The sequence below is a fragment of the Jaculus jaculus genome, chromosome 18 (assembly GCF_020740685.1).
Source record: "Jaculus jaculus isolate mJacJac1 chromosome 18, mJacJac1.mat.Y.cur, whole genome shotgun sequence".
Taxonomy (NCBI): Eukaryota; Metazoa; Chordata; class Mammalia; order Rodentia; family Dipodidae; genus Jaculus; species Jaculus jaculus.
In genome coordinates, this window is record NC_059119.1 from 20,106,621 (window position 1) to 20,117,454 (window position 10,834).

At 49.9% G+C, this 10,834-nt stretch overlaps 1 protein-coding gene across 1 annotated transcript; it reads left to right on the top strand.

Moving 5' to 3' along the window:
- The first annotated feature begins 5,245 nt into the window (after nt 1–5,245).
- Nucleotides 5,246–7,761, top strand: LOC123455844 (glutamine synthetase-like). Its single transcript, XM_045137823.1, has one exon. It carries the CDS (start codon nt 5,378–5,380, stop codon nt 6,497–6,499), a length of 1,122 nt encoding a protein of 373 aa, XP_044993758.1. The 5' UTR covers nt 5,246–5,377; the 3' UTR covers nt 6,500–7,761.
- The last annotated feature ends 3,073 nt before the right edge of the window (nt 7,762–10,834 follow it).

Genomic DNA, 10,834 nt, shown 5'->3' on the forward strand with positions numbered 1-10,834 from the left:
CAATCCCCAGTACTCACGTGAAACGTCAGGGCTGGTGGTGCACACTTGTTACCCCAGCACTGGAGGGGTGGAGACAGGAACATTCCCAGTCTGCTAGTCTTCCTGAATTGATGAGCTCCAGGCCAGTGAGAGACCCTGTCCTCAAAAGAGAGTTGGGGGCTGGAGAGAGCTTAGCGGTTAAGGTGCTTGCTTGCAAAGCCTAAGAACTGTTTGAGCCCTCCAGATCCCACGTATAAACCAGACGCAAGTGATGCAAGCATGCAATGTCATGGGTGCCCACAAGGGGGCGCATCCAGAGCACATGCTGAAAGACCCTAGCACACCCATTCTCTCTCTCTCTCTCTCTCTCTCTCTCTCTCATAAAAAATAAAAATGGGGCTGGAGAGATGGCTTAGTGGTTAAAGCACATGCCTGAGAAGCCTAAGGACCCAGGTTTGATTCTCCAGGTCTCACGTAAGCCAGATGCACATTGTGGCGTATGCATCTGGAGTTCATTTGCAGTGGCTGGAAGTCCTGGTGTGTCCATTCTCTCTCCCTCTCTCTCTCTCTCTCTCCCTCCCTTTGTCTCTCTGACTGTAATAAAGAAGTAAAAATAGAAATGAGGGAGTTGGACAGCATTCCTGATGACTCCTGAAGTTTTGCTCTGACGTCCACATGTGTGTACATAGGCATGCACCCACACATGCATGAATAGGAATGAATAAATGAATGAACGAATGAACGAACAGGAAGTATTAGGAGGATGCTCTACAGGATAAGGGGAAGAACATATCATGACTCTCAGGTGTGTATGTGTGTGTGCGTGTGCACACGTGCTCACACGCATGTGTCCCATGCTGCTACATGATGTTAATCCTGACTTGTAGATTGTGGTTAAGAATAAAGCATTTAGGGCTGGAGAGATGGCTTAGCAGTTAAGGCGCTTGCCTGTGAAGCCTAAGGACCCATGTTCGACTCTCCAGATCCCACGTAAGCCAGATGCACAAAGGCGAGGCAAATGGAAGGTCACACATGCCCACTAGTTGGTGCAAGCTAAGTTCCATTTCAGTGCCTGAGGCCCTGGCACACAAATCCTCTCTCTCTCTCTCTCTCTCTCTCTCTCTAAAATAAAAAGTTTCAACACCATTGTCATCAAGGCAGGAAAATAGGGGTGAGGAGAGAAGAGCAAGTGTCCTCCCCTAACTTCACAATGAAAAGCACATCTTGACATGTTAGCTCGACACCCTGATAACCAGGGATACAACAGGCCCATGGCTGCCCCACGACCTCATAAAGATAGGCAGTCTCAGCTCACTCCTCTGACAGTTAGATGGCTTTCTGGAAGGGAGGTATGAGAGAACTCTATCCACAAGCCCAGCGGGGGGCAGCTGGGACTCAGCTTCCCCACATTCATCCTGCTTCCTCACAGCTCCTAAAGCGACCAGGCAGGTACTTGTGGTGCCCATGACGACTTTCTTGACTGCAGCCAACCCATCTCTTCACTGCTGGTGGCTGCCTGATCCCTCATCCCCTAGACTCACCCTCAGCTGACAGGGAGCTCTTGCCTGTAAGATTGCTGCCTTCTACCCCCAGTGGCTAGAAACTGGCTGCTAAAATGGACATCAGAGCGGCCTGTCAGCCAGGTGTGCTCTGTCCCTCCACTGTACCTCCCTGGGGGCCACCAGGGTGTGGCTGCTCCCTTTTCCTTGTCCCACTCTGCCTCCCTCCCTTCCAGGTCTCTCTGGAGTTCCCTTCCCCAGGAGAATGTGGGTACTTGCATGTTTGTGTAATGAAACCTTACAGCTCTGTGTTACCTCGGCAGCCGCTGGGACTGTATGCTTGACTCTTGTCCCAGAAGTGGGCTCTCTCTCCAACCCCCTTGAGACCATTTCCAGTTCTTTGTCTCCTCCTAGGTCCTCAGTGTGGCCAATTCAGATATGTGCCTTATATAAACCACTGTCGGGTGATCACTTCCCTCGGGGACAGCTAGATACAGCCTGTTTGACTGGCCCTGTCGACCCAACGCTGCATGGACTATGCAGATAGCGCACAGCGATCCTCAGTCACAGCGTGACAGCCTGGAGCTCGGGCCTCTTGCTATAACTTGCCATGGAAAATTCCCTGTGGGAAACCTGTTGGATAATGCTTGAACCCAGTGAAGAACGCTGGCCAATGGGTCTATCTCTCTCTCCCTGGCCTCCAGGCATGACCTATAAGTAATGCCATCTTTATTTCCATCTATGTTTTTCTTTATCATCAAAGAGATTCTCCATGTTAAAAATCCCAAATGAAAACACTTGCCTCAGGGACTGGGGAGGTGGCTAAATGGGTAACAGCGCTTCCTGCATAAGCACGAAGAGCCAAGTTTGAGTCCCAACACCCACGTCAGAAGCTGGGCGTGGTCATGCGTGCCTAGAACCCTGGTGCTGAGGGAGGTGGAGACAGGAGGCTCACTGGCGCTCACTAGTCAGCCAATCTGACCACAAAAATGGGAGCTGCAAGTTTAGTGAGGAAGTCTGTCTCCAGGAAATAAAACAGAAGAGTTTGTAGAGTAGAGGACACGTAACATTCTCTTCTGTCCCCCACACAAGGCGTGGACAGCTGCACACATGTGCACACCACACACACACACACACAGACCTGTCTCAGCTCTGCTGCTAGGGAACCAGACATAATGACAGAGATGCTGGCAGTGGGTCTGGGAGGCAAGCTGCGAGGGTGGCACCACAGACTTGGGCCACTTACTCAGCAGCAGTGAAGATCTGGCGCTGGGGCACATAGAGGCGGACAGTCCTGGGCCCAGGGTGGTAGCATGCCACCTGTGCTGAGCTTGGATAGGAGATGGGGTAGCCGTCCCGCTGAGGCCATGTCAGTGGGATTTGAGAGGGAGTGGTAAGAATAACCAGATAGGAAGACAGTGGGTTTGGATGTTGTTGCCAATGTCAGTGACTCACAGAAGAAAGGAAATTATAATTACATGGCTCCTAACTGGCCATTGCAAACAAAGTGTCAGAGCCAGAGGAACCCTCTTAGCCAGCAGCATTGAACGCATTGGCCTTCTGTGGCTGGAAGACAGACAGAGTGAGAATCAGGAGGAGGGCTTCATTGTGGGAGCAAGCAGCAGAACGGCAGAAAAGACTGACCGCTCCATCAAGGCAGTCACCAATCCCAAATGGCACCCCTAGTAAGCAGGAAATGAACCCTGTGATCTGGAGAAAGGAGCTGTTGCAACAAAGCCTCCTTCTTGGCACACATATATTGCCACACAGGGCTGGAGAGATGACTTAGCAGTTAAGGCACTTGCCTGCAAAGCCAAAGGACCCAGGTTCAACTCCCCAGGTCCCACATAAACCAGCTGCACAAGGGGATGCACGCACCTGGAATTTGTTTGCAGTGGCTGGAGGCCCTGGTGTGCCCATTCTCCTCTCTCGCTCTCTCTCTCCATGCCTACTTCTATCTATCTCTCTTCCAAATAAATAAAATATATTGCCACAGAGAGTATTTATAACAGCTGGTGTCAGAAGAAATATTCTAGAGTTTGGTTCTCGTTACAGAGATTGGCTACTTGGTATACGGGTGCTGGTGACTGCAGCTGCCAGGATGAATCTCAAAATCAGACACAGTTTATTGGGGGGGGGGAGCAGGGTTTATTTCAGACTTACAGATGCAAGGGAAGTGCCTTGATGGCACAGGGAGCTGGCCCCCCTTTCACAGGTCCACGCAGAGAGCAAATCACCACCAGCACCACGAAGTGAGCAGCAGCAATATACACCAACCGCAAAACATCAGGGACACTCTGCAGGCAGAACTCACTCCGCACACCTTGGCTGGAATTCAGATCCCCCCTCAGTGACAGTCCCTCCCCACCTCACCCCCACCGCCCCGCAGAGCAGAAGTCCGCTTGCTAGGGGCAGAAGCCGCAACCCAATCTTAATAACACCCGAGTCTGCTAGGGGGGCATAGATTCAAACAACCACAGGTGCCGGCCAAAAGTGTACGACGCCATCCAAGGTTGGCCCCAGAAGACAGTGGTGAGAGAAAAAGCCTCCAAGATACCACTTCATGGAAGAGAGAAGTGAGGAATACAAAGGTTAAAGTACAAACATCTTAGGCTGCAGGGATGGCTTAACAGTTAAAGTGCTTGCCTGCAAAACCAAAGGACCCAGGTTCAATTCCCCAGATGCACAAGGGGGCACACGTATCTGGAGTTTGTTTGCAGTGGCTAGAAGCCCTGGCAGGCCCATTCTCTCTCTTTTTCTCAAATAAATAAATAAAATAAAATGTCTTTTAAAAAAAGAAGGACAAAAGTGGATGCAGAAAGACAAGGATGCCAAGACCTCAGCGTCTGGCAAAGAGCTGGGGGAGGCAGGAACTGGGGCCAACTGGACAGAGAAAACCGTGACTAAGGGACATCTCTAGGCAATTGTTGCCAGGTGAGAAAATGCAGAGCCAGCTCTTGCTAGGTCTTCTGATTTTCCAAAAGAATCCAGAAATGCAATTTTTTTTCAAGATACAAACAAACAAAAATCTATGCGTAGACATCCTGTGGTCCAAAAAAGCCAAGATGTGACCAGCATCTGCCTCAATGGCCTCAGGGTGTAGCCTCTGACACAGGCTCATGCCTGGGCTTAAGAGGTAGAGTGGAGCTGCCCAGCCTCTGAGCTTCCAAAGAGCCAAGCTTAACCATGGCATTCTGGAGGGACTGTGCCCTTCTGAAGCCCTACATGGGCACCTATACTATGCATATCCCTGGCATGCCCATCTCCCACGATCACAGCCCTAGACGCCCCCTCTTTCTCTCTCTCTGTCTCTCTCTCTCTGTAGCCACTTTTACACCCTACTGTTTCTCCTAGCCTAGAATGCCAGACTTGGGAGGTGCCTGAGTACCCCACCCTCCTTCCCTGGAGACTTGCCTCTCCTCTACCAAAGGGAAACCCTGTTCATCCTCCATGGACAAGTTCCCCCCTCCACATATACCCGTACCCCTTGACCTCAACCCAGTCAAGCAGGAAGGACTCAGAACCAGTGAGTATCATTTCCTGTGTCGAGAATATGCCTTCAGTAGTTAAGGTGTTTACCTGCAAAGCCTAAGGACTGGAGTTCAATTCCCCAGTACCCATGTAAAGGTGAATGCACAAAGTGGTGCGTGTATCTAGAGTTTGTTTGCAGTGGCTAGAAGCCCTGGTGCGCCCATTTGTATTCTCACTCTCTCTGTCTTTCCGTCTCATTGCAAATAAATAAATAATTAAGAATAAAAGAGGCAGAGCCGAGAATGGGAGCCGAGCGCAGCGTCTGAACCGTACACCGATCTCCTCTCCGCGCTCTCTCTCCACCTCGCTCTCGCCGCCTGCCCACCTTCCTTCCTGCCGGCCCGCGGCCGCCCAGAACGCCTTCCACCATGGCCACCTCAGCAAGTTCCAACTTGAACAAAGGCATCAAGCAGATGTACATGGCCCTGCCTCAAGGCGAGAAAGTCCAAGCCATGTATGTCTGGATCGATGGTACCGGAGAAGGGCTGCGCTGCAAGACCCGCACCCTGGACTGTGAGCCCAAGTGTGTAGAAGAGTTGCCGGAATGGAATTTTGATGGCTCTAGCACTTTCCAGTCTGAAGGCTCCAACAGTGACATGTACCTCCTCCCAGTTGCCATGTTCCGTGACCCTTTCCGCAAGGATCCCAACAAGCTGGTGTTCTGTGAAGTTTTCAAGTATAATCGGAAGCCTGCCGAAACCAATTTAAGGCACACCTGTAAGCGGATCATGGACATGGTCAGCAACCAGCACCCCTGGTTTGGAATGGAGCAGGAATACACTCTCATGGGGACGGATGGGCACCCCTTTGGTTGGCCTTCCAATGGCTTCCCTGGGCCCCAAGGCCCGTATTACTGTGGCGTGGGAGCTGACAAAGCCTATGGCAGAGACATCGTGGAGGCTCACTACCGGGCCTGCTTATATGCTGGAGTCAAGATCACGGGAACAAATGCCGAGGTCATGCCTGCCCAGTGGGAATTCCAAATTGGACCCTGTGAAGGAATCCGCATGGGAGATCACCTGTGGGTGGCCCGCTTTATCTTACATCGTGTATGTGAAGACTTTGGCGTGATAGCAACCTTTGACCCTAAGCCCATTCCTGGGAACTGGAACGGCGCAGGCTGCCATACCAACTTCAGCACGAAGGCCATGCGGGAGGAGAATGGCCTGAAGTACATTGAGGAGGCCATTGAGAAACTCAGCAAGCGGCACCAGTACCACATCCATGCCTACGATCCCAAGGGAGGCCTGGACAATGCCCGGCGCCTGACTGGCTTCCACGAGACCTCCAACATCAACGACTTTTCCGCCGGTGTTGCCAACCGCAGTGCCAGCATCCGCATTCCCCGGTCTGTTGGCCAGGAGAAGAGGGGTTATTTCGAAGACCGGCGCCCTTCTGCCAACTGCGACCCCTTTGCAGTGACAGAGGCCATCATCCGCACGTGTCTTCTCAACGAGACTGGCGACGAGCCCTTCCAGTACAAAAACTAAGGGGACGATGCTTCCAGCGACTGAGCCCTTCCCAGCTCTTCATCCCACTGCAACTCTCCCTCTCCCTGGTGTCTTAATTATCCTCATTACTCAAAAGTGGGATTTCAAGGTCTTTTTATTCCTCATGCCCAGTGAACCTTGCTTTTCCTTGGTCAGGATAGAGGGGTCAAGTTCTTAATCTCCATGTACCCAGTCCCTGTTTTCTTCCTTTCTAATGTGTGGGTGGGCGCAGGGAAAGGTGGTGACTGCTTCTCTCTGGAGGTGAGCTTGTCTGGTAGATGTCACCTCCGCACAAAGCAGCGTGTGAAGGAGGGGAGAACTTCCTCTAAAGGACAGCTGGAAGGGCAGGCTGACTACTTAGGATGGCATGTCTCCTTCAATTCTTAAGATTAAACCAACTCTCACTAGTGGAGGTTAGGAGAAGAGCAAGAACTGGGGGTTAGTTTACCTCTTGTGTTTCTCTTGCTTGGAGCCACCCACACCCTTCACAAACAGCAGCTCAGCAACAACAGATGCCTGTCCTACCTTAAGAGAAGAAAAGTTCTTTACTGCTTGGTCCTCCATTTATAACACAAAGCAAAAGTAGTATTTTTATATTTAAATGTAAAAACAAAAAAATTATATAAGGGTTGTGGATATGTGTGTTTTTCTAAAGAAAACAAACATCCTGGTCACTGGGTGCCAAATGTGAGGTAAATTATTTGGTTCAAGGGTCCCCTTTGTAAGTAAAGGAAGTAGCAGTGGGGAACATAGTACTAGAAAAATTGGTTATTTGGGACTGTTTCTCATTTTACCAGGATTTCCCTGCCCATTTTTTGCAGGCGATAGGTACACATTACTTGCAGTCTCTGAGCCCCGTGTCTAACTCTAGAAGACACACACGCACTTGTCCACACGTGGGTTTAGAAGTATGAGTTGGCTGGTCAACTTTGTTACTGACAAGGGGGTGTTGGGGTTATTTTTTGGTGGGATTTTAGCATGTCACTAAAGCAGGCCTTTTGATATATTAAATTTTTTAAAGCAAAACAAGTTTTAGATTTTAATCAGATTTGTAGGGTTTCTAAGTCTAGTTTTACAGAATTGCCTGTTTGCTTCAACTGTCTTTCCATTTGCTTCTTGGTGGAGCTGGGGACAGACCTGGAGTTAAAACACTTGTAATTTTGTATCCTAGTGTCTTGTTCTCCCAGCAAAATGTTCTTGTTTGTTAAAATTCCTAGGGAGTAGTCTTTCCTATCATAATAAACACGCGCCGCCCTGTAAAAAAAAAAAAAAAAAAAAAAAAGAATAAAAGAATACGTCCTCCGGCATAGGAATGTCACTGGGATGCCTTTCTAGCTCACTCCCTGATCTATAGGGATCGGTTACTAGGCTCTACCTCTGTCTACAATTGCTTCCTACCTTGACACACTGCATGAAAACCTGAATCTTTTGGGAAAAAAAAAAAAAAGGATCTTCTGATAGTACCAGTTTCGTCTTGTGACCCTGTCATTAGAACAAAAGGCGATGTCTAGCTTTTAACTAAAAGGATGTGTGTTACAGCGGGGAGACGCGTCAGACAAAGATAGGTCCCGGCTTCAGTGACCTGGGAGCTCTGTCTTCCTCTGACTACTGCCTGCCGTCCAGGGCCTAGTGGTGTCTTCCCAGGGAGACAAGAAAGACTGCGCTGCCACAGTGCTGCCGGCAAGAGGAGGTGCCCTGCAGGCACCTCTCCTCGGGGGAGTTCTGTAGCCTGATGCACCAGAAGACTCCCGTCTCCCAGCGGGCATTCATGACTACCTGCCTTCTGCGACTCACTGTGCCCCATCTGCCTGCCCAGCTCTGTGTGCCAGGCCTTGCTGCTGTACCAGATCAGTGCTGATCTCCCCTGTGTGCAGCTGCCAATGGGCAGCCTTTTAGGGAGTTAGGGACTAGGCCGTTGCTTAATGCTCTTAACCTGGCTGCACCGAATTGCCCAGGTGACAGCGGTGGATATTAGGAGCAAGGTAGTTAGGGACACAGACTCAAACTGTCCAATTAATCTTTTTTGGGGGGGATGGGGAGGGTCTCACTCTGGCTCAGGCTGACCTAGAATTCGCTATGTAGTCTCAGGCTGGCCTCAAACTCATAGTGATCCTCCTACCTCTGCCTCCCAAGTGCTGGGATTAAAGGTGTGTGCCACCACGCCCAACTCCATTCCTCTTTATGCTCTCATGGACTGTCAATCCACCCCAGATGGTCCTATGATAATCTAACTCTGTCTACCTTTGGTCATCCTCCAAGATCTAAAAGTCAACAAGAGTAAAGATCCTGTACTCAACAGTGGACACTGCAAGCCTTATATATGGCCAGCCAGGCCAAATGAGCTAATGGGTACAATAGTGGCACATCTGTCATGGTGGAAAACAACTGCCCTCTAATTGGACTGGAGGCCCACTCCATGGGAGGGAATACATCCCTGATACTGAAAACTTAAAACAGGGGTAGTCATGAACCCCAGGGGTGTAACGTCTGCTGCTGTCTGGCTAAATGTATATACTATGCTTATAACCTTCCCAGTAAGCACTTCTCTTAATGTTCATACCCTTATATTGATGCTACCCTCACTTTTGGTAGAGAATCTTCTCTTTTCGGATGGCAGTGACCTTGGGATGACTCAGAAGGAACCATGGTGCTAGAAAGAAGTGACAGGAGTGTTCAGCACTGCAATATTTCTATCACAGCTTCCAAGGCTCAGGGACTATTGCAGAAGAGGTGGCGGAAAGAATGTAAGAGCCAAAGAAAGGGTAGGACTCCTTACAACGTGCTTCCCCCAGACACAAAATGGCCTGGATATCCATGACCTCACAGTGCCTGACACTACCTACACAAGACCATCACAATAGGAGGAAAAGATGATGACATCAAAATAAAAGAGAGACTGAGAAGAGACCCCCACCACTGCAGCCTTACTCCCACATGAGCTCTGCCCCCTCCTGCCCTCCACATGGCAGGAGTTCTCTGTACTTTCTTCTCTTTCCTTCTCTTGTCTAATAGTCTCTCTAAACCTGACCCTCTCATCTATGATTTTAATTCTTTAAATTCATAAGACAAGAATTCAGGGTAGGGCTGAAGAGATGGCTTAGCAGTTAAAGCCCTTGCCTATGAAGCCAAAGGACCCATGTCTTATTCTCCAGATCCCACATAAGCCAGATGCACAAAGGTGAGGTAAGCGCAAGGTAGCACATGCCCACTAGGTGGCGCAAGCATCTGGAGTCCGATTATAGTGACTGAGACCCTGGTGCAACTATTCTCTCTCTCTCTCTCTCTCTCTCTCTCTCTCTCTCTCTCTCTCTCTCTGTCTCTGTAAAATACATTTAAAAAAAAAACTTTAAAAATTCAGGGTACCTTAAATTTATTGGTGGCCTTGGCAAGGAACCACAAAATTCCCATTTCAAAATTAAGGAATTAGCTGAAGTGATGTGAGCGGGACACTGTTCATTATCACCACCAGGTTAATGGAAGAGATGCCTCAGGATGCAGTGCAGAGCTGGGCGAGCTAAGAGCTCCCAGAGCACACTGAGTCAAGGCGGTGGTCAGGAAAAGATGTCGAGATTACGTAGAATGAAGAAACAAGAACGTTTTTGGGGGGCTGGATTAGATGGCTCAGTGGATGAGCGCTTGTTACACAGAACCCACATCAAGCCTGACACTTTAAGGAAACATCTGCAAACCCAGTGTGCGCCTGTAGCAAGAAGGAAAGGGGAACCCCTCTATGTCGCAGGAAACCTTCCCCCGGGGGAGATGCATACCCATGTCTTCACCCCTGATGGGGCTCAGATGACGCACCAAAGTACGCTTGCACCAGTACCCATTTAGCGAACCAGTGAGTTCATTGGGGTTACTCACAGAGCAGGTGAGGGGCTGCTTACAGGAACATGGAGCCCCAAAGTAGCCATGCTATCAGCAATTCTCCTCCCATCACGTGACAGCCCCCCATGGCTGTCTAGAACCCCCTATGTTGGGATTACTTCTGGGGATGGTCTTCCCTCAGCCGCAGGGTGACAGAGCATGGAGACCCCAAAGCAGTGCACTCTATTTCCTCCTGAGGCCACAGGACGTCGTGTGTTATTGCATATAGCTCTCGGGGGACGCCTGAAATCTCAGATGTGGGGTCTGATGACCCTTCCCACACCCTTCATCCTATGAGGGCATTTCAACAAGGCCCAATCTCATGAGTGTATCATGAACAGCCCCAGCTGCTTTTGAGCAAGCTGGCAATAGCTGTTTACTGATTTCAGTGGGGAGGAATTTACATTCGGTAACCCTGGAAGTTCCTAGACCGTCTAACCTGGCCAGCACAGCAGTGAACAAGACTCT

What these genes read in the sequence shown, in the direction of transcription:
- LOC123455844 (XM_045137823.1), top strand. Translation starts at nt 5,378, where the DNA reads ATGGCCACCTCAGCAAGTTCCAACTTGAACAAAGGCATCAAGCAGATG.